Source organism: Sceloporus occidentalis, unplaced genomic scaffold, assembly GCF_023333645.1.
Source record: "Sceloporus occidentalis isolate IW3139 unplaced genomic scaffold, rSceOcc1.0.p SCAF_1, whole genome shotgun sequence".
Lineage (NCBI taxonomy): Eukaryota > Metazoa > Chordata > Lepidosauria > Squamata > Phrynosomatidae > Sceloporus > Sceloporus occidentalis.
Genome location: NW_028316981.1, coordinates 148,153,668 through 148,180,720, shown reverse-complemented (window position 1 = coordinate 148,180,720; position 27,053 = coordinate 148,153,668). Strand labels below are relative to the sequence as shown.

The window sequence follows — 27,053 nt, the reverse complement described above, 5'->3', positions numbered from 1 at the left end:
TTTCAGTTTGAATATTGCTAACACTATCATTAACTCACTAGAAGAACTCAGGTCAGCCACTCTCTTTCAATCCCTCATCAGCTATGTGTGACATTAACATTGACCTACATTATTTGATGAAAAAGATTGGGATGCTGGTTTAATTTTACAGAGTTGCCAAATAAATAATTGAGATAATGTATATGGAGCATCTTTAAAACCTAGAATTGGCATCATATTGGTGGTAGTGATGGTGTTGGACTGGTAGACCCACATCCCCGTACAGACACTGCCTTGTTAGTATTATAGCAAAATCACATCTGTTTATTCAGGCCCACTATATTCACTGGGGATCAATCACAGGTAAGGGTGCATAGGATGGCAGCTTTAATCAGTCATTACTGTTCCCACATGACCTTGGTTTATTTTAATGGGTATATATTACTCCGGGGTGAATAGTCTGAGAAAAAGTCACTTATGTGGTTCACATCATATCTTCTGTTATTTCATATGCATGGACAGTTTCAGATGAGCTTGCTTGCTGTTGTGATTCCATTCCTCTTTTCTTTAACTTCCACACAAATGGTTTACATTACTTATTACTGGTTTAATTAAAATTGTCTGTTGCATTCTCTTTTGAATTTATGTTTTCTATTGCATCATATATAATACCATATTTGGCACGACTTTTTTCCTAATTGAAGATGTTTCTTGGTGCTTCAAGCAGGTCTAATTTTTTTCTTTCTTGACATAAATTGTATGGATTTTAAGGAAAAGCTGTAAATCGTAATTCATTTTGTTTTCATATAAAATAATTCCTTAGCATGTTAAGTAGTTATCCAAATGGAAAAACATACTGGCAGATATAAAACATTTTGTAGCTTAAACATAATTAGCATGGAGTGTTATGGGGATGAACACAGCTCTAGGGACCATGCCAATTTTCAGGCTTTAAGAAGCATTTTTATTAAACAGCCTCCTAATCTCCTTTTATACATCAGGGCTCAGTCTATAAATGCTACTCTTTATTTGTTTATTTTCATGATATACTGTATAGTGGGCCCTTGGTATCCACTGGAGTTTGGTTCCAGGACACACACACACCCATAGATACCCAAATCCTTGGATGCTCAAGTCCAATTATATATAATAGCATAATAAAATAATGTCCCTTATATCAAATTGTGTCCCAATTTAGAAGCCAGTAAATAAAATGGTACTCGTTTCCCTTTTAAACTACCTTTTCTCATGACTTAACACCTACAACATCAAGCCACTACCATGTGCCATGTCTTAGACATCCCCACTCCTCATGTAGATGAAGTACTGAATGACACTATCTTCCTTGGGATCTGGGGCCTCCATAGATTTGCATATTGACCCCTCTAGTAATGAAGCTGGGTGCAGTAGGGACTGTCAGCTTTCATACACCTAGTTGAAAAGAGCTTGGATCATGTTGCTGTTTCAGCGGTAGGCAGAAACTGACATTTTGCCTGACAGCTTAGGTTCTTATATGCACTTTTGAAAGTTGTGTTTTATTTGTTATCCTGTAATGTTTACACAACTGCTCATGTAAAAAAGTTTGTATTTTTGATGACTTTAGCCTTATTAATCAGATTGTTTGGGAGATGAAGGATTGGCTGGAACAGATATTAATTACAGTCACCCCTCCTTTCTTGTGGATTTGAGGTCCACGGTCTTCAGTATTCATGGAGGGACAACCTCCATAATTTTCAGTGGGGTGCACCCCTGTGGAGCACACCCTGTGTGCGCTCGCAGGCACGTGACCCATTAAAGCCTATGGGGCTTGAATATTGGCGAATCTCCATTTTTGCAGGGGAGTCTGGAACGGATCCCCCATGAAAACAGAGGGCCAATTGTAGTCATATTACTACCTTGTCCACACTTACCCTATTCTAGAATGGCAGTCCTGTTAAGACTGTCATAGTGACTCCCACAGGATGAGCCTCTCATTAAATTGAGTTTAGCATTATTAGTTTATTGTTTCTTTTAGCTTGGTTTTCTGCATTTATAAGACTGCTTATTACAATATCATGCAATCAGGTAATTGCCAATGAGGTCTCATATTCTTTTATGCCTCCAGGATCTTATACCACTCATATTTGGTAGGTTTGTCAGTCAAACTGGAAATCCCAAACTGCATAGCCTAAGGGTCCTTAATCTACAGAGTCTGGTTTCAGTGATGAAATGTCACAGAGTTCCAAATACCATTAAATCACAAATTCCTGACATGGTTCTATTATAGGAAATACATACACATAAGTGGCTGCATACTGTCCTGACTCCTCCAAACCTTGACAACTAATTCTGTTCAGGAGGGATGTTCAAAGAGGATGGGCTGATACCTGATTCTGAAACTGTTAAAAGATCCTGATTATCAGTTTTTCTTAGTAATAGGAAGCTAAGAAAACTTTTACTTGGCTCCTACAATCCTCTTAGCATTGCTTAACAGTGGACAGATACATTTTATAGCCATGGTGGGGGGTGGGGTGGGGTGGGGGGTACAAGAATGTTCAGTATTTTTTCAGTAGATTGTAGGGGGCAATACAATCCCTAGATTTTAAGAAGCCTGTATTATCTAATTATTACCCTCCAATGGATAGGTGTTCTCTTACTAATCTTACTAAGTCAGCTGATGGAGGGTTTTCAGTCCTTTAATCAGGAAATACATATACTATTCTGCAAAGTGTCTATCCTGCTCAGTATAGAGCCCATTCTAGTTTCATATTCAGTATTAGGTTTGATTAGAGAAATAAAAATAAGCTTGATAATTTATTTAGTTCCTGTTTCTATCATCTTAAGATGGTACCCTGTTCCTGAAATAAAAACAAGAATCTGGAGGGTACCATATTTTCCGGCGTATAAGGCAACTCCCAACTTTTCCAGTTAAAATTTAGAGTTTGGGATATACTCGCCATATAAGACTACCCCTCTTCCAACGCACATCAAATAAAAATTTAAAAAATATAAGATTTGATTTCAATATGGTAATTTTCATTCAAATGCTTATGAGATGCAGGTACTTAGCAGGAAAACTTGTTGTATACAAAGCCTGGTTGGATTGGTCAGCCCGCTCTGCCTGCCCAGCCCTCCCTCTCCCCAAGACTATCAGAGCGGTAGTGCAAGCATGGCTCTTTTTCCATACCTCAGGCGTCCTGGACGCCTGCAGCTTGCTCTGCCCTTCACTTACACCTTCCCGGTGAGACACCCCCTCGCCTCGTCATCAGGACCGCGTTAAGTCATTTCTTTCCACGAATCCTAGTGTGTGGGTTTCTTTTACCATACTTGTACAGCACCGCCCTTGCTGCTTTCATATGGTCGCTGCATACGGTGGGGATGCAGCCGTGGCCATTTTTTAACTCCCCCTACCAAATGCGGTGACTGCAGATTCTCCCAGTCTGGCTTGGAAGTTTCAGCACCTGCCCTATAAGACAACACCCGGCATATAAGATGACCCCTGACTTTTGAGAAGATTTTCCTGGGTTAAAAAGTAGTATTATACACCAGAAAATACAGTAAATGCTTTTCTGTTTTCACATACCCCTATTTATAAATAGAATTTACAATTTTACAGTTGGGACACATAGCTCTATCTCTCCTTTCCACTTGAATTCAAGGAGGCTGTTTTCTTCACTAGGCCAATGTCTGGTGTCAGTAATGGACAGGATGAGAGTAAACAAATTGAAATTTAATCCAAACATGACAGAGGTGATCCTGGTCAATAGGAAAGCAGATCAAGGAACAAGGATTCAGCCTGCGATGGATGGAGTTATACTCCCCCTGAAATCTCAGGTTTGCGGCTTGGGCATGTTCCTGGATTAGACACTGAGCCTGGATGACCAGGTTTCAGCTGTGTCCAGAAATGTATTTGCACAGTTAAAATCAGTGTGCCAATTGTGCCACTGAGAATTCAGATCTGGCTACAGTAGCACATGCCTTCATTATATCCCATCTGGCTTACTGTAATGGGCTGTTCGACAGTGGAACAAACTCCCTCAGAGTGTAGTGGAATCTCCTTCTTTAGAGGTTTTTGAATAGAGGCTGGATGGCCATCTGTCGGCAGTGCTTTGATTTAGATTTCCTGCATGGCAGGGGCTTGGACTGGATGGCCCTTCCGGTCTCTTCCAACTGTATGATTCTATGAATGCACTATACATGGGTCTACCTTTGGAAATTATTTGAAAACTTAAGTGGGCCCAAAATGTTGCAGGCAGACTGTTGAACAGGGCTGGGTACAGGGATCATGTGACCACCACTACCCCCCGTTGAAGCTGCTGCATTGGCTACTGATCCATTTCCAGGAAGAATTCAAAAGCTCTAATTTTGACCTTTAAAGCCCATACATCTTGGTTTCAGATTATTTGAAAGACCATATCTCCTTATATAAATCAGGCCATGCATTGAGATTTGCTGGGGAGAGCTTTTTCTCAGTCCTCCACCCTCACAGGAGGTGAGGTTGGCGAGGACTTGGGAAAGAGCCATCTCCATGGTTGTTCCCAGGCTGTGGAACTCTCTTCCATAGGAGGTCCAGTTGGCTCCTTCCCTCCTGTCTTTCTGCTAGCAGGTGAAGATATTTTTATTTAGATAGGCTTTTGTGTTTTAACTATGGAGTTGCAGTGTGTGGTGTGGTGTGCTGTTTAGATAAATGGATTTGTTGTTAACTGCACTCGAGTCGGCCCCAGCCCATGGCGTTCCTGTGAATGAGATATTTCCAAGCCCTCCTATTCTCCACTGCTCTGCTTAGATCTTGTAGATTCAGGCCTGTGGCTTACCTGACTGAGTCTATCCATCTAGCATGCATTCTTCCTCTCTACCTGCTTCCTTCTACCTTCCCTAGCATTACCATCTTTTCTAGTGAACCATGCTTTCTCATGCTATGGCCAAAGTATGACAGCGTCAGTTTCATCATCTTGGCTTCCAGGGACGGTTCAGTCTTAATTTGTTCAAGGACCCATGTATTAACCATGTCTGACATGATTAGATCAAATTCTAATGCACAAAGAGTACTAGTTTATTGTCAGAAACATGTTGTCAGATTATATGCTGATGATGTTCTGTTTTCCTTTATCAGTCCAAAACAATGGTCCCCAAACTTTTTGGGCTACTGCTCCTTTTCTTTTTAGGCAGCAACCCTAGCACCCCCTTCACCCCATGCACATATTTTTTTATATTAGGTCTGTTGTTGTTCGTGTAGTCATATTGTCCATATGATCACGTAATCATCACTGGCAATAATAGCTCCCTTGGCTTAGTAATGGAGATGAGCACCACCCCTACAGTCGGACACAACTAGACAATCTTATCAAGGGAAATCCTTTAACTTTACCTTTTCTATTGCAAATGCAAAACAACTAATCTTGGTTTCTGCACTCTTTGCACCCAGTCACCTTGTGGACAGCAACTAAGCAGCTGGCTGAGGAGTGACCAAGAAGCTTCTTGCTTGAGCCAGCCTTGCAGCTAAGGCTGGCACAGATGAGAGGCTTCTTGGTTGCTGTTTGACTGGCTGTTCAGTCACTGCTCCCTTTGCGCCCTGTGATCCCGGGAGCAACAACCAAGAAGCCTCTCACCCATGCCAGCCTTGCAGCAAAAGTCAGTGCAGACAAGAGGCCTCTGGGTTGCTATTTAGCCAGTTGCTCAGTTGCTGTTCCCAAGGTGACCGGTTACAAGGGAGAAGCTTCTCCCTAGAGAGGCAAGACTCTCAATCCTTCATCAGGGCAAAGAAAAGCACAACCAGTGTGTAAGTAAGGGGCTTACAGAGGTCATGTGCTCTGGACTAGAAACTGGTGTGGGCTGGAAAGGAAGAAATTTTAAGTACAGGAGCCGCTCCAAGACAAGGACTTTCCAGGAATCAAGCACAGATGCTCCTTACCCAGAGACATGTCTTCCCTACTCAGTTTCAAGTGTCTGCTGTCTCACAGAAAATTGTTTCTTCTGCTACCTCTTCTCTTAGCCCAGGGGTAGGTAACCTGCGGCCCGCGGGCCGGATGCGGCCCAGCAAGGCCTTGGGACCGGCCCCAGCCCGGTCCTGCCACTGATTGCCGCCGGAGCCTTTGGCCTCTCGCGTGAGGGCGTGGGGCCTTTGGCCTATCAGGAGGAGGCGGGCAAGGGGGGGCAAGTGGCAGGCAAGGGGGGCAATTGTCTATAGAAGCCTCCGAAACATGCATTTATATTAACATTTTTTAAAAATCAGCAATTTTTTGCATGTCCTCCATTTTTTAAAAAATGTGTCCTCCATTTGAAAATTTTGTCCTACATTTGTCCCGGTTTATTTATTTAATTATTTTTTTTGGGGGGGTGAATTATTTAATTATTTGTTTTTTGGCTTCGGCCCCCCAGTTGTCTTGAGGGACAGCAACCCGGCCCCCGGTTCAAAAAAGTTGCCTACCCCTGTCTTAGCCTGTCTGATGAAAGAAAGCAGGAGCAGCAGTGCAACTTCAACCTGCTAGCCAAGTCCTAGTAAAGCTCACAAAGCTTAAGCAGGATTCCAACATTGAAAGCTCCTTTTTTGCTGCCACTTCTCCCCCAGCTCCAGTCTGTCCCAAAATGGTGGTGCTGTGAGCCACAGAAGCGATGTCCTGTGCCCAAACCTTTCACAGGTTCCCAATTGCCAATACTAGTGAAAGATGCCAGTAAGGGAGTGAACTCACATGGACAGGCAAAGAACAGGAGACATCACCACACAAAATGATCAGTGAGGCTGTGTGGTGATTTTCTGGGGACCCTCAAAAGAAGTTTAATGTAATCTTCATTCCCACCATGGTCCTAAAGACTGCTGGTTCCCCTTGTATTTCCTGCAACACCATTATTTTGATTGAAGTCCCCCCCTCCATCCCCTTTTTCCCTCACCGTCCCCCCTGGATCCTTCCACCATCTGGGGGGGAGGCGTACCGCCCACTTTGGGAATCACTGATATAAAAATATCTTACTAAAATTGAATGCCATGTTCAGTTCGTAAGATAAGCTACAGTAAATCTGGATCTTTTTTTCTCCATACAATCCAATAATTATACAGAAAAGCTGGCCAACAACAACAAATTTATTCTCTTTTGTCTCAAGATTCAGAAATCTGAGTATATTAATAGCAAAAGATAGTTGAATTTATAGAAACTATACATTGATTTTAAACTGAACAAAACATAAAATAAAAATATAGTTGAAGGTGCAGTAGCATAGTCAGAATCATGTTCATTAAATGTTTTGTAGTACTATTTTTTTAAAACTATACCAATTAGACCTACTAAGATTATGCTTAAGATATCAGAGAAAAGAATAGGCTTTTATAATGATAGGAAAGAGAAGCCATTTTATTATAAGTACACTGCTACCCCGGGTTACGAAATTAATTCGTTCCGCTATTCCTTTCGTAAGCCGAAAATTTCGTAACCCGAAACGCTTTTCCCATTGAAAATAACTAATGCGTTCCATGACCTCAGACTGAACCTGCAAGTCAAAACAAAGTCACAATAGAGGCCTATTAAGCTAAGTACCCTACAATACAATGTAATACAAAGTTGCCTGAGGCACTAAAGAGCTTAACAATGACTGGCAGGTCCATTCTAAACTTTCTAATGATCTTAACAATGACTGGCAGGTCCATTCTAAACTTTCTAAGGATCTTAACAATGACTGACAGGTCCATTCTAAACTTTCTAATGATCTTAACAATGACTGACAGGTCCATTCTAAACTTTCTAAAGGATAAAGAAAAAAAGTTTTTTTCTCTCTTTGATGGTTCTGGCATCTCAGAGTCAGGCAGGAGGAGGAGGATGAGCTCTCAAATCATCACACCCATGACCAAAGCACCCCAAATCTAAAAAAGCAACCCCATGGTCACACTCTCTGGCCCAAACTTGCAAAAGTCCCACCCCACACTCTCAAATCATCACAGCCATGGCCAAAGCACACAAGAACTCAAGCCCATAGGCCAGAAACCCCAAATCTGAAAATGCCACCCCAAAGTCACACTGTCTGGCCCACATCAAATCAAGGCCAAACATGCAAACCTCACATCTCACACTTTGAAATCATCACACCCATGACCATGCCACCCCAGAACCCAAACTCAAAGGCCAGAAACCCCAAATCTGAACATGCCACCCCATGGTCACACTCTCTGGCCCACATCAAATCAAGGCCAAACATGCAAACCTCACATCTCACACTTTGAAATCATCACACCCATGACCATGCCACCCCAGAACCCAAACTCAAAGGCCAGAAACCCCAAATCTGAACATGCCACCCCATGGTCACACTCTCTGGCCCAAACTTGCAAAAGTCCCACCCCACACTCTCAAATCATCACAGCCATGGCCAAAGCACACAAGAACTCAAGCCCATAGGCCAGAAACCCCAAATCTGAACATGCCACCCCATGGTCACACTCTCTGGCCCAAACTTGCAAAAGTCCCACCCCACACTCTCAAATCATCACAGCCATGGCCAAAGCACACAAGAACTCAAGCCCATAGGCCAGAAACCCAAAATCTGAAAATGCCACCCCAAAGTCACACTGTCTGGCCCACATCAAAGCAAGGCCAAACTTGCAAAAATCGATGCCCACACTTTGAAAACATCACAGCCATGACCAAGCCACCCCAGAACCCAAACTCAAAGGCCAGAAACCCCAAATCTGAACATGCCACCCCATGGTCACACTCTCTGGCCCACATCAAATCAAGGCCAAACATGCAAACCTCACATCTCACACTTTGAAATCATCACACCCATGACCATGCCACCCCAGAACCCAAACTCAAAGGCCAGAAACCCCAAATCTGAACATGCCACCCCATGGTCACACTCTCTGGCCCACATCAAATCAAGGCCAAACTTGCAAAAATCGATGCCCACACTTTGAAATCATCACACCCATGACCATGCCACCCCAGAACCCAAACTCAAAGGCCAGAAACCCCAAATCTGAACATGCCACCCCATGGTCACACTCTCTGGCCCACATCAAATCAAGGCCAAACTTGCAAAAATCGATGCCCACACTTTGAAATCATCACACCCATGACCAAACCACCCCATAACCCAAACTCAAAGGCCAGAAACCCCAAATCTGAACATGCCACCCCATGGTCAGGCCCATTCTAAAGGATAAAGAAAAAAAGTGTTTTTCTTATCTTTGCTGGTCTTGGCATCAGAGTGAGGCAGGAGAAGGAGGAGGAGGAGCTCTCAAATCATCATAGCCATGACCAAAGCAACCCCAAATCTAAAAAAGCAACCCCATGGTCACACTCTCTGGCCCACATCAAATCAAGGCCAAACACATCTCACACTTTGAAATCATCACACCCATGACCATACAGTACAAAAGTGTTTTTCTTATCTTTGCTGGTCTTGGCATCTGGTCCTGGCATCTCGGAGTGAGGCAGGAGGAGGAGGAGGAGGAGAGGGGCAGCCCAAAAAGCCAAATTTAAACCAATTCAAGCAATTTAACCACTTCAGCCAATTCAAGCAATTTAACCATTTCAGCCAATTTATCCAATTCAAGCAATTTAACCACTTCAGCCAATTTAGCCAATTCAAGCAATTTAACCAATTCAGCCAATGCCACCAATTTAACAAAGTTAACCATTTTTTTAAAAAGAATTTGGTGTTTTTTTTTAGGGTCACCTTTTTTTTTAAGGGTCACCTTTTGCCTTCTTGGATGACGGTTCTCCCGCTCTAGGGAAGAACTGGTCCAAGGATGTCTGCTTTTGCCGGCCCTTAAGCAGGTTCTTAAAATGGCTAAGGCAGACATTATCAAAATGGGCAATGGCATGGCTGGTGAGCACCTGCTCAGGGTGGTGCTTCTCCACAAAGGAAGCCACATTGTGGAATTGCCGCAAAATGTCTTTAATTTCTGCCGTTGGCAGAGATGCCCCCGCAGCCTCCTCCTCCTGGCCCCTGTCGAAATGGAGCACGTCTTCATCCACGGCCGAGTGTTGCATCGCCGCCAAGGCCTTCAGGTCCTCTGTTGTCAGGTCCTCGTTGTGCTCCTCGATGAGTTCCTCCACGTCCTCGTTGTCCACGTCGAGTCCCAGGGACCTTGCGATGGAGACGATCTCGTGCACCTCTTCCTCTTCACCTGGCTCAGCACCCTCGGACTGTGACCCTTCCAAGGAAGAAGCATCAGGCCACAGCTTCCTCCACGCAGCAATCAGGTTGCGCCTGGTGATCGCCTGCCAGGCCAAGTCCACCATCTTTAAGCACACCACGATGTCAAAATGCTGCTTCCAGAACTCACGAAGGGTCAGCTGTGTGCTCTCGGTCACATCGAAGCAACGCTTGAAGAGGTGCTTGGTGTACAGCTTCTTGAAGTTGGCGATCACCTGCTGGTCCATGGGTTGCAAGAGGGAGGTCGTGTTGGGTGGCAGAAACTGGACCTTGATGAAGGAGAACTCCGCGAGGATGTCCTTCTCCAGGCCATGCGGGTGCGCAGGAGCATTGTCCAAGAGGAGGAGGCACTTCAGGGGCAAATCTTCTTCCTCCAGGTACCGCTTCACTGTCGGGGCGAAGACACTGTTGATCCACTCGACGAAAAGGAGGCGTGTCACCCATGCGCGGCCATTGGAGCGCCACATCACTGGCAACCTGTCCTTCTGGATGTTGTGTGCCTTGAACGCCCTGGGATTCTCGGAGTGGTACACCAACAGGGGCTTGACCTTACAGTCCCCGCTGGCATTGGCACACAACGCAAGTGTGAAGCGGTCCTTCATTGGCTTGTGGCCTGGCTGTCTCCTCTCCTCCTGGGTGATGTAGGTGCGGCGAGGCATCTTCTTCCAGAAGAGGCCCGTCTCGTCGCAGTTGAAGACTTGCTGCGGGACGTAGCCTTCCTCCTCCACCATGGCCTTGAACGCGACGACGAATGCTTCAGCGGCCTGGTGGTCTGCGCTGGACGCCTCGCCGTGACGGACGACAGAGTGGATCCCGGTCCTCCTCTTGAACCTGTCGAACCAGCCACATGATGCTTTGAAGTCCGGGGTGGCTGGCTCCTCCTGCGAAGAAGTTCCTTCGCCTGCCTCCTTGCTGGCCAGGTCTTCGTAGATGGCGGTGGCCTTCTCGCAGATGACCGAGGTGGTCACAGTGTCCCCGACTCGCTCCTTTTCCTTGATCCAGAGGAGAAGCAGGCGCTCCATCTCCTCATGCTTCGGTGTCCTCTGCTTGGCGATGGTCGTCACGCCTTTCGCTGGAGCCACAACAGCTCTGATGGCCTCCTTCTGCTTGAGGACAGTGCCAATCGTCGATGGGTTGCGTCCATACTCCTTGGCAATGTCCACCAAGCGCACGCCCCTCTCGTGCTTGGCAATGATGTCCTTCTTGTCCTCCAAGGACAAGGGAGCCCTCTTCTTCTTCTCACCGCTTGGCTTGGGAGCCATACTGTACAGTAGCTCAAGCCTAAAAAGGACAAAAGGCACAGGCACTGAGCAAAAGCCACAATTGGAAACCACCCCCACCCCCATGGTCACACTCTCTGGCCCAAACTTGCAAAAGTCCCACCCCACACTCTCAAATCATCACAGCCATGGCCAAAGCACACAAGAACACAAGCCCATAAGGCCAAAAACCCCAAATAAGAAAATGCCACCCTATGGTGAGAGTCTCTGGCCACATGTGACCATAGCCAAAGTGTTAAAAGTCTCACACCACACTTTGAAAACAGCACAGCCATGAAGAAATCAAAGCAGCAAATGAAGCCCATCATCCCCAATTCAGAGCATGCCACCCAAACAGCAAAAAACCCCAAAAAAGCAACCCAGCAGCTCTAACCCATCATCCACACATCAGAGCATGTTACCCAAACAGCAAAAAAACCCCAAAAAAGCAACCCAGCAGCTCTAACCCATCATCCACACATCAGAGCATGTTACCCAAACAGCAAAAAACCCCAAAAAAGCAACCCAGCAGCTCTAACCCATCATCCACACATCAGAGCATGTTACCCAAACAGCAAAAAACCCCCAAAAAAGCAACCCAGCAGCTCTAACCCATCATCCACACATCAGAGCATGTTACCCAAACAGCAAAAAACCCCCAAAAAAGCAACCCAGCAGCTCTAACCCATCATCCACACATCAGAGCATGTTACCCAAACAGCAAAAAACCCCCAAAAAAGCAACCCAGCAGCTCTAGGCCATCATCCACACATCAGAGCATGTTACCCAAACAGCAAAAAACCCCCAAAAAAGCAACCCAGCAGCTCTAACCCATCATCCACACATCAGAGCATGTTACCCAAACAGCAAAAAACCCCAAAAAAGCAACCCAGCAGCTCTAACCCATCATCCACACATCAGAGCATGTTACCCAAACAGCAAAAAAACCCCAAAAAAGCAACCCAGCAGCTCTAACCCATCATCCACACATCAGAGCATGTTACCCAAACAGCAAAAAAACCCCAAAAATGCAACCCAGCAGCTCTAGGCCATCATCCACACATCAGAGCATGTTACCCAAACAGCAAAAAACCCCAAAAAAGCAACCCAGCAGCTCTAACCCATCATCCACACATCAGAGCATGTTACCCAAACAGCAAAAAACCCCAAAAAAAGCAACCCAGCAGCTCTAACCCATCATCCACACATCAGAGCATGTTACCCAAACAGCAAAAAACCCCAAAAAAGCAACCCAGCAGCTCTAACCCATCATCCACACATCAGAGCATGTTACCCAAACAGCAAAAAAACCCCAAAAAAGCAACCCAGCAGCTCTAACCCATCATCCACACATCAGAGCATGTTACCCAAACAGCAAAAAACCCCCAAAAAAGCAACCCAGCAGCTCTAACCCATCATCCACACATCAGAGCATGTTACCCAAACAGCAAAAAACCCCCAAAAAAGCAACCCAGCAGCTCTAGGCCATCATCCACACATCAGAGCATGTTACCCAAACAGCAAAAAACCCCAAAAAAGCAACCCAGCAGCTCTAACCCATCATCCACACATCAGAGCATGTTACCCAAACAGCAAAAAAACCCCAAAAAAGCAACCCAGCAGCTCTAACCCATCATCCACACATCAGAGCATGTTACCCAAACAGCAAAAAACCCCCAAAAATGCAACCCAGCAGCTCTAGGCCATCATCCACACATCAGAGCATGTTACCCAAACAGCAAAAAACCCCAAAAAAGCAACCCAGCAGCTCTAACCCATCATCCACACATCAGAGCATGTTACCCAAACAGCAAAAAACCCCAAAAAAAGCAACCCAGCAGCTCTAACCCATCATCCACACATCAGAGCATGTTACCCAAACAGCAAAAAACCCCCAAAAAAGCAACCCAGCAGCTCTAGGCCATCATCCACACATCAGAGCATGTTACCCAAACAGCAAAAAACCCCAAAAAAGCAACCCAGCAGCTCTAACCCATCATCCACACATCAGAGCATGTTACCCAAACAGCAAAAAACCCCCAAAAATGCAACCCAGCAGCTCTAGCCCATCATCCACACATCAGAGCATGTTACCCAAACAGCAAAAAACCCCCAAAAAAGCAACCCAGCAGCTCTAACCCATCATCCACACATCAGAGCATGTTACCCAAACAGCAAAAAAACCCCAAAAAAGCAACCCAGCAGCTCTAGGCCATCATCCACACATCAGAGCATGTTACCCAAACAGCAAAAAACCCCCAAAAAAGCAACCCAGCAGCTCTAACCCATCATCCACACATCAGAGCATGTTACCCAAACAGCAAAAAACCCCCAAAAAAGCAACCCAGCAGCTCTAGCCCATCATCCACACATCAGAGCATGTTACCCAAACAGCAAAAAAACCCCAAAAAAGCAACCCAGCAGCTCTAACCCATCATCCACACATCAGAGCATGTTACCCAAACAGCAAAAAAACCCCAAAAATGCAACCCAGCAGCTCTAGCCCATCATCCACAAATCTGAACATGCCAGTAGCAAAACCCACAATCCACACTTTGAAAACACCAAAAAAATAAAAATAAAAAAAATAAAAATTAAAAAAAAATTAAAAAAATTTAAAAAAAATAAACAGCACCCCAGCACCCCAGAGCAAAAGCATGGTCACACTGTCTCAGCCCACCCCACCCCACAAGAAGAAGGTAAAAATCCATCAACCTACCGGTAGAGAAATTGCTGATGGCCGGTCTTGATCCGAAGATATGGCAAAGCCAGAAAAAGTCCAAAAGTCCCAAGGCAGAAAGCTAGGAAAAGTCTGAACCGCAACCAAGACTAGAGCTCCAAAGAGACTCTTTGTCACCAGTCCGCAGGGCCAGACAAAGGGGGCAGATCGATGGAAGCCGGCTTTTATTTCTCAAGGCAAGCCCCCCCCCCCCCCCAATTTCGTTAGCCAATGCAATTGATTGGCTTGATTTCGCAAGCCAATCACTGCTGCTAACGAAATTCAAAAATCGCGCCAAAGCTAATCCTAACCCAGCCCCCTGGGTTAGCCGTTAGCCCTTTAAATCCCTGGAAAGCCTATCGCTGCACTTTGCATCATTTGAATTTCGCGCCGAAAAGGATTGCGTAACCCGAAGAATCTTTCGTAACCCGGGACAGGTTTTTCCAAGCCTCGTTTTTCGTATCCCGAATATTTCGTAACCCGGTCCTTTCGTATCCCGGGGTACCAGTGTAATATGCTTAGCCAAACATAAAAATTGAACTAGCCCTCCCAGATACAGATCTGTATTTCACTCTCTTTGAGATAAAATAGCTAATTGATATTAAATACAATGCTCCAGTCCATGAGTCTCAGTGGAAACGAACAGCAATTGTATGGTCAATAATGCCTTCTGATTTCTGTCTCTCAGCAAAATAATTATTGACAACCCACTCTGGGCAGAAACAATTAGATCTTGGGGAAATGAAGAGAGATGTTGGTCCCTTAAGCCCTTTCTCATAAGAAAATGCCCCTAAGTTTTATTCACAAGAAAAATTACATCAATTTAAGAAATCATAGATTCATACAGTTGGAAGAGACCTCATGGGCCATCCAGTCCAACTATCTACTATGCAGAAATACACAATCAAAGGACCCCTAAAATTTAGATGGCCATCCAGCCTCTGTTTAAAAACCTCCAGAAAGACTCCACCACATTCTGAAGCAGAGTCCCGTATTCCACTGTCAAACAGCTCTTACCATCAAGAAGTTCTTCCTAATGTTTAAGTGGAATTTGGAGCAACAGTAAACAAGCTTGCTCCATTCTCATTATGATTTCCCTTCAAATAGGCTTATTAGAGGGAGAAACAGAGGATTTCCCCATTCTTGAAATGATGTGGGAGAAGCCTGGATTGGATATGGGCTGCCTATTGCCTGGCCACAGGGCTGTCTGATAAGATCCATCTGTTATGGTTATAACCCGCATCTATTCCAGTGGGAACTGGTAGTGCAATAATCTCCTAAATCAGGGTGGGAGGGAAATTTTAAAAATGGGGGGGGGATCATTTGAACCATGGGGGTTGGTTTAAAACAGTGTTTTTGCATTAATGTGTCGGACTCACCTTATCAATATATGACTAAATCAGAATATTAAGTAGCAAAATGCATTCCAGATGTTATGGCCACTAGCTTATATCATAATTGTTCTTTAATACGTGCTCTTTTAAAGCAACTTGTTTTGGTTGAATTTATGTTAATTGAAGAATTTGTTTCTGAATGGCATTTCTTGCACAATAAAATAAAGTGATTAAAAAGAAGCAACTGATACTGGATACTGGCCTAACAAAGAACAAATGTTAATAAACTATTAAAATGTTTAAATTCAAACAGTCAGTGTTCTAGTAAGAGGGTTGAAAAATAGTAATAATAGCCAGACTTTTTTAAAAACAACAACAAATAATCAATATCATTTTTAAAAAAACAGGAGTCGTTTCTTTTGTTTATTTGTATTGTAAGCCTGAGGGCAGGGAACCGTCCAATTAAAAAGATTGTATGTACAGCGCTGTGTAAATTTACAGCACTTTATAAATAAAGGTTAATAATAATATATCATTTAGTTTAAATGAACCTGGTTTAAGCCAGCCAAACCTGGTCTAAATTATATAGATGTACTAACCAAAGCTAGTTAATGACTAGAAATCAGAAATATTCTGTTAGGTAAGGAACTAGAGTACTGTAAGAGGTTGATTTTAAATAGATATTGCATTGAACCAGTGAACTAACTTATTTTATTCTCTTTGGTCATATATAATAAAACACTACCACACTTGTGTTAGAGGTGTTGTGGGATGAAGCAAATAATGCTGTGTCAAATGATAGCCATGTTTTCACTCTTTACTGGAAGCACCAACCATCTCTCCTCATGGGTTCTGCTGGGATGGAAATCATACAGAGATTGAAAAACTTGGAAGGTTGTTCAATCTTTGTTAAATTGAGACAAGAGTATTTCTTTAATGCAAAAGATATCTCAGAGATGCTCATTGACTGGAGGTTAAATAGAGAAGGACTGTTTCACTGAGATTTCACACATAATTCTAGACTTAACATCCACCTCCCTTCTCGCAGTTTATATGGTTTTTAGAAGGACTGTTTCTAATGGATTTTGGAAAGAACTGGGTTGGGCATGGGTCTGTTGGCAGAAACACCTTGTTCAAGTGTTGCTTGTTTGTTAGCATTTTGTGCCAATTGTCTTATAGCCTTTATGTGTGTTGTGATTTGTTAATATTAAATACTTTTTAGAAACTTCTTATGCACAGAAAACTAGTAGGTCAGGGGAAGACTAGACTAGAACATTTCAACCCAGGGTGTCAGCTTTCTACATATGAAGGGACTTTTCACACGAAGGGACATGTAGTGCAAACCATTTTCTTGGTAGTCTGGATTGTTACATTCCTGAGGGGACTACACCAAAAGTTTCTTTCTAAAAGTTTGATTTGGGTCTAGTCCCTGTAAACAGTCTGGGCAAGGACTGCATCATCTCCATACAGAGTGTGGACATTCTTTGAAGGAATAATTAAATGTAAAGAATAAACTCTACAGTGTGCTAATGAGTTTGGTGAACAGTATTCACAAATTTGATAATAGTACTGCAAGAATTGGATACATTTAATGAAAGGAACTAAAAGCAGAAAGAAGCCTTAGTTTAAAACTGTGTTCGTTATGCCTTGACTACCTCAAACAAACTGCTTAACAAACTTCCAAAGTTTTATTTTCTCTTTGAAGTAAACTGCCAAATTACTGTTCAATCCAGTATTAAGTGTTTCTTCATCTAGCTGGCAAAAGAGCTGCACAGCTGCTGCAACTGTGAACTCATTCAGTGAATACTGTGACTCAAGTCATCCTATTTATTTAGTATGAGCAGAGGTAGAAAAAAGGCAAATGTGTTGTGCCCATTTCAAGGACATTTTTGAACATGTCTAAAAGAGGTACAACGTGAGTCATCAAGCCTAACATTCTCCATTTGAACTTTTTCAGCTCATTTGGTGTTGCTCTCAAAATTCATTGTGGCTTGGCTTCTGTCAGGTTTTGATTTGATTCAATAAGACTTGACGTGCTTCAAGTATGTTCCTGCCTTTCAGGAATTGTTGGGGACACCAATGCCTCTTATACATAAATGCATAAATAGAGAGATGCTCCAAGTTATTCATCTTAATTCATCACTTGAGACAAGTGAATAATTGGTTGTATTTATGAAATTATTTTTTCAAGTTGTATTTAAATCCCAAATAGTATTTTGCTTAGAACATCTGGGCAGCTGTGTGTTAAAATGCAAAGTTTATAACTGTAAAGCAAAATGTTTTGCCCCTTTGGTGTTTGCAAAATTCATTGGTGCTCTACTGTACGACTCTGCCTTGGAATGTAGTAATGCTCAAATATTTTGTTTAGTCTGTCAGTTTTATCCATTATACCCTCTTCAACAGGAATGTGTTCTAAATCTACTACAAGTCTGTTTTCTTGTTCAATTGAAATGGGAATGAATATTTGCAGTTTGCATAGCTAGGTTGCCCCCATTATATTACCACAGGTTTCACACATCGTTTCTGCAATTGGGATAAAATTTACATCCATATTAGCAGATGAATAAAAATGAAATGAATGTATAGTGAGGGGATAAAATGCTTTCTGTCAGATTTGCACTTTGTACTGTATGTTTCCTGAACCTTTTCCTATGAATTGTGACAAACCCTTAGAATTATGTAATACTGCACAAGGATTTGTGTTGATTATTATTATATTAAGCTTTATTTATAAAGCACTGCAAATTTACACAGAGCTGTACATACAATCAATTAAAACAGATAAAGTAAACCTGCCTATGGCGTACATCAAGGGTAGGCAACCTGCGGCTCGCGGGCCGGATGCGGCCCGGCGAGGCCTTGGGACTGGCCCCAGTCCAGTCCTGCTGCCGATTGCCACCGGGGCCTTTGGGGAGCAATTGTCTATAGAAGCCTCAGAAACATGCATTTATATTAACATTTTTTAAAAAAATCAGCAATTTTTTTTTGCGTGTCCTCCATTTTTAAAAAAAAAGTGTCTTCCATTTGAAAATTTTGTCCTACATTTGTCCTGGTTTATTTATATATTTAATTTTTGGCTTCGCCCCCCCCCCTCCCCCAGTTGTCTGAGGGACAGCAACCCGGCCCCCGGCTCAAAAAGATTGCTTACCCCTGGCGTACATTCTATGAAAATAATTAAACATGATACATATTAATACATCTTAACATTCAAACAATAAAATATAGTAGAAAACAAATTAAAATAACATTGGATAACAATTGTGTAATGTCTGGAAATGCTTCTCTGAACAGTATTGTCTTTAACTCAGTTCTGAAGCTGGTTAAATATTATGTGAAGCTTTTGTGTTAGATGTACTGTATACTAGGTATCATTTTTGTTCTCGTGAAAAGCACTCCCTCTTCTTCAGTGGATTCTTGTGAGCTGATGGTGTAAGGTGGGGCACTGAATCAGAAAGACTGAACTGGATGAAGTCTATATAAATGGGGAGATCCTTGTACTCCCTGCTCCAAAGAAAGAGAAAGAACAAAATGGACACACACCCCAACCTGCAAGAAGTAATAGCAAAAAGCTTGAGCCTAGGCCACTAGGCCTAGCAATTGAACAAAAAGCAAATTACTTGCTTTCCTTCATTTTGTGATCCAAGGGAGGAAGTTGTGAACATGCACCCTGATTCATGCCCATTTGCTTGACTATAAAGCATCTTTTAGACTAAAGGGGAAACCTCCCCTTTCTATATGAAAGAAATGGGAGGGGGGAGGAAGTGAGGATTGACCTAGGAAAAACAGGCATTGATACAAGTACAAGTGAATTGTCTACATATGGTTGTAAAAGCTGGAGAGTGCAGAAAGCTGATGGGGGGAAAGAACTCATTTGAGATGCGGTGCTGGAGAAGAGTTCTGAGATTACAGGGGACTGCTAAAATGACCAATGGGTGGGTCCTAGAGCAAATCAGACCCAAACTGTCCCTAGAAGCAAAAATGACTAAACTGAGGTGGTCATATTTTGACCAGCTCATGAGAAGACATGACTCACTGGAAAATACAATAAAACTGGATAAGGTAGAAGGCAGGAAGAAGACTGTATGGATGGACTCAATAAAGGAAGCCATGGCCCTGAGTCTGCAAGAGCTGAGCAGGGCAGTTGAGGTCACTTGGAGGTCTCTCATTCATAGGAGTGCAACAGGTCAAAGTCAACTTGAAGGCACTTAACAAAACAAACTTTTGAAAAGCCTGTTACAAAAATGGTTGCTATCACTAGGAATCCTTCTTCTTTAGATCTGTTTTGATATACTTCTTACTTGTAGACAAAAGATTGATTAATCAATTCTCTGAAGATCTAGCTAAAGAAGCTTTGTAGTCATCTTTTCAGGAGCTTGTTAAAAATTTGAAACAGTAGGACAGAGAGAGCGTTAGCACAAATGTGTATCATATTGAAGAAGAAAACCAAGATATTAGACTTGTTCTGCAGGATCAGCTAATCTATAAACATTTTGATAAAATTGTTTTGAACAATATGCTCTTTTTCATCAGGCTTATGTAGAGGGAGTGAAAACATAAATGAGTTTTCAAAAGTATACATCTTTTGTGAAGTTGAAGGCTTTCACAGCCAGCATCCATAGTTTTTTTGTGGGTCTTTTGGGGTATGTGGCTGTGCTCTGGAGGAATTTAGTCCTGACATTTCACCTGCATCTGTGGCTGGTATCTTCAAAGATGCATGGATGGATGCAGGTGAAACATCAGGGATAAATTCTTTCAGAACATGGCCATATATCCCCCCAAAAAACCACAAAAACCTATACATCTTTTATTTTAAAGTTTTGCTTTTTGAGTAGCTACATTCAGTCAAGACCTGGGCTTGCTGCAGTGCTCACCCCCAGGTTTCCTGTAGAGCAGGCAAGATGGGAAGACCTGATGGCTGTTGCCTGACGGCTAGACCTTTGCTTTCTCTTCCCTAGGAATGTCTTTTCTGCAGGTAAGCTGATTCATAGCAGCAGCACAAAATTAGTCAAGGGAGGAAAAGGCCCTAGCCTGAAGGAAAGACATAACCCTTCTCTTTCTCCCTGAACCACCTTCCTAAGCGGTTGTATATTTTAACAGCTTTGTATTTCCATATTGTTCACCCTTAACTACAGAAAGAGGCCACAGGGTCTTGCAAATGCCTAGAGAATTTTTCCAAATATAGCTGGAACTGGTTTGTGATCTCATGGAATACAGAAACTTAGAATGAAACTTAGAATTCTTAGAAAAGAATGTGAGGTCACTGATGGAAGCCTGTATTTGTGACATCAAATTTGCCTCTATTTTCTGTACAAGAAAAAAGGAAAAATAATTGTCTACAAGAATGGGAGTTTATTTATATGTATCCTTTCAGAGAATTGTTAGGCCACAGAATGGGGAAATATTAAACCAAATCATTTTGGCTTAGCTTCCAGTAATGTACTATATATGCCCGTGTACATGTCAACCTCATGTATAAGTCAAGGGAAGGTTTCAGGGTCAAAATCCTGGATTTTGATATGACCTGTAAAAAAGTTGAGGGTAAAACTTAGGGGGCTCTAACAAAGGATGGAAAGGGGGAAATACCACTTCCGTCCATCCTCCTCCGTCTCTGGACTTCTCCCAATTGATTCCCAGGTGCTGGAAGAGAGGTTTTAACATCGGATTGAGAAAGGAAGCAAGTGGATTTAAACGGAGAGTTGTTTCCATAGGAAACCAGGTCTTGCAAAATAGACTGGAGCAGAAGCAAGTCATTTTAAACTGAGAGTTTTTTTCCATAGGAAGCAAAGGCTTGCAAAACAGACCAGAGAGAGATGCAAGTGGATTTAAATGGAGAGGATTTTCCATGGGAAGGAAAGACTTGCAAAACAGACCAGAGAGAGGAGCAAGTGGATTTAAAGGGAGAGGTTTTTCCATAGGAAGCAATAGGCTTGCAAAATGGGCCAGACAGAGAAAGAAGGAAGTGGATTTAAATGGGATTTTTTTTCCATAGGAAGCAAAAGCTTGCAAACAGACCAGAGGGAGAAGCAAGTGGATTTAAATGGAGAAGTCTTTCCTTAGGAAGCCAGGGCTTACAAAATGGAGCAGAGAAAGACTGGAGGGGAAAGAATTGATGTTCAATGGAGATTGGGGTGTTGGGCTTGCTTCTAAGCACTACTGGTGTATTTGCCCCAGATTTTAGGGTCAATTTTGGGGCATAAATTTCTCGACTTACAGTCAAGTATATACAGTAATTGGAAAATGATCCATGACAATGCATCAAGGGAAATATCTTGTTGGGTTAAAAACAATTTCTTCCTGAGTAAACTTCTTTAAAGGTCTGAGTTGCCTATAATTAGCTTTTTTGTTCTATTACTCAGCAGGTAATAGCACTGGAAGATAGTCTCAAAATGTATAAGATGCAAAATGAATAGCCAACCCCAGGAGCAAAACAACAGACAACATAAAACCACTATTATCACTATCCTGAGTGTTCAGAAGGGGATACTTTTCCAAAGAAAGCTGCTACTCCATTTTTGCTGTCAGAAGAGAGAAAAAACAGTGTTTGGAGCACACTTGTTAAAAAAAAAAAAGAATGGATCCCATAGTGAATGAATGAAGAGTGAAATGTGGGGAGTAGGAGATGACTAGGAGGACTGAGCAAGAGTTGTCTTGCAATAATTTGTTCAGATGGTGGCTGGGGTGGAGAGTGATGAAGCATTCTAAGGAGAGAGACACCATAGAACAATGTCTAGTGCCAGAATCCTTGATAAAATTTCTGACATTACTTGAGATTGTAGTTGTAGTTATGTCCCATTCATTATTCATTTGTTTTCTGCAATTTAGTGCCCTATAGAGGTTTTGGACCTCAATCCTCATTGGCCCTAGCCCCAAGATCATGAATAATGATAGAGGCTGTAATCCAAAACATCTGGAGGGCACTAGCTGATCAAAGGGGGAGAAGTGCATCTTCAGTACTATAGGAGGATATTGAGGGGTTTTTTCACTTTAATGGAATACAGCAAAACTATTTTCTCATATGTCCATATGTTCTTGGATATAGGTTCCTTCAATATGGAGCACAAACTGGAGAAAGTAGGCTGTGACTGTTCCCAAATAATCTTAAGTAGTTGACCTTTTCTTTGCTATGACAATGCTTGCTTTTTTTGTTTGTTTGTTTCAGATAACTTTTGTACGCCAAGAATATGAAACCAAACTTAAAGGTCTGATGCCAGCATCTCTGAGACAAGAACTTGAAGATACGATTCTTTCACTAAAATCTCAGGTAAAACCTTAAAGTTAGTTAGCTTGGAGTGCTAGCAATCTCTCACAAGGTGTGGTTATTCAAAGACACGACGGCTGACCTACTGGTGTGCTGGTGTTAGCAACAATGTTTGGCCACCATGTAGTCTTGGGTCCAAAACACACTGCAAAAATCATCCAGTTTGAGACCGCTTTAACTGCCTTTGCTCAATGCTAGCAAATGCTCTGGACTGTAGTTTTGTGAGACATTTAGCCTTCTTTGTGAGAGAGCTCTGGTGCCACAATAAAGTACAATTCCCAGGATTCCCCAGCACTGAAGGCATTTTTTTCTTTGCATGTAAGAAAAGATGCTTCCACTGCTTACCCCTGCATGCTTTTGTGAGTGCAAGCAGAATGTTGAGATTGCACTCAAGAATTCCCAAGAATTTACAGGGCACTAGAACATGGTCCAGTTCTAATTTTCAGTTCATTGTTGAGTGTTCAACAAGCATTCCAACCTTGTAATATTCAAATTCCTTTTAAATCAGGAACCTTTACCAGGCACTTGTGACCTACTTGGAGCTACCTGAAATACTTGGTGCCTGTACATACCAAAAAGTCAAATTGATATTTGTTAAATGAATTGCAACATTATGAGAAAACCTGTCTTTTGGCTCATGTACATTTAGTAAAGCTTGAAATAAGGCTATTTTAATTGGTGTCCTATGACTGTCTTTAATTTCTGACACATAAGCTATTGGATTGTGGGTTCAGGAAATTCTGAAAATGGGAAGACCTCCAATCTGTGTTCACATTTTTCCACAGTACACACACACTTTTCAAGGAAGAAGATTGACAGCAGTTTGCTTGCAGTAGAAAAAATATATATGGGGGTATTTCCTTTAGTAGCATGTCTCATAATGAAACTGCCATTAGAAAAGCATTCTTGTTCATGGTGTCCAGGGTTTTATGTGTATTATTACTTGTGCAGATGCTAGTAAGAAGTATTTTCTACTGGCTGTCTTTTCCAGCCAGCATTGTCATTACAATAGCCGAATACAAGGTTTGAGAATTTGCCTAGAAAACCTGTTTCTAGCTATTAAGTGTGACTTCTCTAATACTGTAATTATGCTTAGTGCAAAACATTCTGGTGATGACAACTGAAAAATCCCAGCTTCCAGTAAAGTATATTTGGAGCTGGTCTGCGTGTGTGTGTGATTTCCACCTGCAGGGCTTCTGTTAGCATAGACAGCTTTTCAAAGGAGTAAAAGTCACTCCAGACTTCTGAAAGTGGGAGTTAACATAGAAAAGCATAGCTGGCAGCTGCATGTGCAGTGAAATAACAGTAGCCAGCTACAGACTGTTCAGTGAGCAATGCTCCCTTCTGAAGCACAGGTGTCCTCTTCTTTGAAAATTGTTGAAATTCCTGCTTCAAAAAAAAAAAAAAAAAATCAGACAGAAACAGCAGTGGAATCCTTGCACCTGTCAGGGTTATTAATTGTTCCAGAGGAATGAGAGGGCTTGGCTGGGCAAAAGTACCAACCAAGCAGCATTAACAATGAACAAATAGGAAACATTCACTTCTCAAACAAAGCTTTGCTTATGTTTAAAATATGTTGGCCTGCTCCTCCTCCTCCCTTCTCAACCTTTCACTGTATTCTTTGTGTGATGTCTTAGCATGGCACCAAGGCACTGTTATAGTGTGCTTATGATTTTACCTCCCTTGTGAGCATTTCGGTCCCTGATGTGGGTTTTTTTTTTACCAAACAGAAAATGTAAAGCAAATTATTACGTGTTGTCTGTGATATATTTGTTTTAACAGTGACATAAGAATTATAGAACGATAGAAATTGTAGGACCTGTTCACCTCCTAAATTACTGAGACCCTTGTAAGTATCTTCTAAGCTTCAGTTTTTAAAAAGTAAAACAGTTCTGCCTGACCTTTTTTTGCCCAAGAGGTATATTGTCAGAAAATGTCATTCAATTATGGAAATGTTCAGGCTGTTTCCTTTACACAATATCAGAAACACTGAGGTCAACCTGTAGATAATAGGTACAGATAATGAGGTCATACATTGAATTTAAAGAATAAAAAGATGAATAGATATCTGAGAAACCACAGCCATGCCTCCTGTTCATTAGTCTTTTGTATAGTTGGAGCTCATTTGTCATAATAGCTGTTGTTGTTTTTTGCTAGGTAAATTTTCTTCAAAAAAGAGCATCCATCCTGCAGGAGGAACTGAGCACATACCGTACCAGAAGGTAAACTGATGCCACCTACTCAGATTGTAATGCTACACACCTGAGGCTGGAGAGTTGCAAAGTGCAATGACAATAACTTCAGTATGGTGGCGGTGTGAAAGCATCTTGCTTTTCAGTAAAGAGAGCATCTGCAGAACATTTCCCCACCTCCCATCCCTTTGGTGCTTTGTAAGTAGCATTAGAGCAAGATGAGAACTTGCAGGTGTACTGCAAGCCTGGGCCTTGCCTCTGCCTTCATGATGAGACAACAGCTCAGCACACAGCTGCAGGTATGCGGAGGTGCCGCACTGCCTTTTAAGATAAAGGAAGGTGATGCAATTTGTAATATTACAGATTGTATCTTCAAAGCACCAGATCTTCACCCACTTTACCTTTACTTTGATATTTACACCATCATGAATAAATGTCCACAAATGTTGCAAGAGCAGCACAAGGGCGCTCTGTGCCCTTAGAAGCAAGTGACTCACCCTGGTAATTAAGTAAAAGGGACCTTCCAGGTGATGTCACACTGAAAGAGAGTCACCAATCACTCAACAGTTCTGCAGGGCAGCCGGATATGCAAATCCTGTGGAAACTGAAACTCCGTATAAGATGTGACTGTAATGTGAATGTAGGATTCTGTCAGATCTTCTTGACAAGTTATTCCACAGACATTGATAGCATCAGCAGCAATATGATGTTAACCTTTGTATGAGTTTGTGGCCTGGTTTAGACATAATATTATCTCATTTTATTAAGCCAAGGAATATGTAAGCTACACGCCTGTGCACACTGCAATTGGAGACTTCCAGCATTAATTAATGCTCCTTTTTCCATTGAGCCCAAACCTGGAAACCATGGTTACCAGTGTGGGAAATACATGACGATCTGAACCCAACAATACCTGATGCTGCATTGCAGATACTTGGCCAGCCCCTTTAAACTCACTGTCTATAGCAACCCAAGTGCAACTGTGTATTTACATCAAAGTGCAGCAGATGTTTCTCACTGTTTTGTACACTGGCCCAGAGTGTCATTTAAAGCATCCCATATATGACCTTGGTGCCAATTTCTCTTTCAGGATGTGTTTTTTCACACTGTCCTAGCTGCCATTCATTGTTTAGTACCTGCTTTTCAGAGCAATAGGCTATAAGGAGAAAAATGCCCTCCAAATGCCCCACCATGAAAGTGGCCCATTTTAATCCCAACCATTGCCTTGTACACTCTAGATCAAATCCAGGGTGCTACTCATAATTTATCAGTAAAAACCCTCATAACATTGTCTGATACTGTGGGGCCTTCTTTAGTATACTGGCCCTAGGAAGTAGGAAGGTTCCTGATAAAACAAGGTAAATGTATGACTAATGTTGTAGTGTGCCATCCCATGGCAACCCCAAGGCAAAACTGTCATGGGGTTTTCTTGGCAACTTTGTTCAGAAGAGGTTTTCCTCTACTTTCTTCTGAGGCTGAGAGAGTATGACTTGCCCAGCGGCCATCCCATTTGTTCCCATGGCCGAGCAAGGATTTGAACCCTGGTCTTGAGTCCTTGTCCAGTCCTTAAAGCAGTATACTATGCTGGCTCTCTAATGTTGACTTTTTCTTTTTCAGGTAACTGCTGGAGCTGACTGATTTGTTCAAGTGTCAACTGGACTACTTTCAGCAGGTTTGAAGATTTGGATCTTGTGAACTAATCTGAGAGATCATTGGCTCTTGTTAAAGCAGACAAAATAATCAACTCTAAGAAAGCCCATCTCTCATTCGTAACGTATTTTAAGTTATCACTAACTTGAATTATTTTATCATTATAATATATATTTATGCTTTTGATATATACAATACTTTTATTTATCAATATACTCACTGAAAATTTTAATTTTGTTTGCTCATATTGTTTTTGTTATTGGCTTCTTGATACAATTTATTCGCTTTTTACGCATGCTAAGAATCATGTCCTTATTATACTCATCATCATCATTATATTGTCCAAAATGTATTAGAACATATGTGGCATTATTTTCATGTTCACATGAAAACATGTTATTAAAATATTTTTCTACATTTTTGTTTCTACATTTTTTTCATTTTCAACAACATATCATGTACAGTAAATATATCTGCAAAGTTTCACATTTTCACAGACAAGTCATGGTGCGTTTGTTAGGAAACACTTTTGTG

At 42.2% G+C, this 27,053-nt stretch overlaps 1 protein-coding gene across 8 annotated transcripts in view; it reads left to right on the top strand.

Moving 5' to 3' along the window:
* CEP112 (centrosomal protein 112) overlaps positions 1-26,838 on the top strand; it is a 402,980-nt gene extending 376,142 nt beyond the window's left edge. For 6 of the 8 annotated variants that reach the window (XM_089540765.1, XM_089540791.1, XM_089540808.1 and 3 more), the window contains 3 exons: positions 22,579-22,680; positions 24,835-24,899; positions 26,487-26,838. In XM_089540765.1, the coding sequence (XP_089396891.1) occupies positions 22,579-22,680; positions 24,835-24,899; positions 26,487-26,490 (171 nt within the window). In that variant the 3' untranslated portion in view covers positions 26,491-26,838. Of the gene's footprint in view, positions 1-22,578; positions 22,681-24,834; positions 24,904-26,486 lie in introns of those variants that run through there. The other 2 variants (XM_089540782.1, XM_089540827.1) reach the window with 2 other exon arrangements.
* The last annotated feature ends 215 nt before the right edge of the window (positions 26,839-27,053 follow it).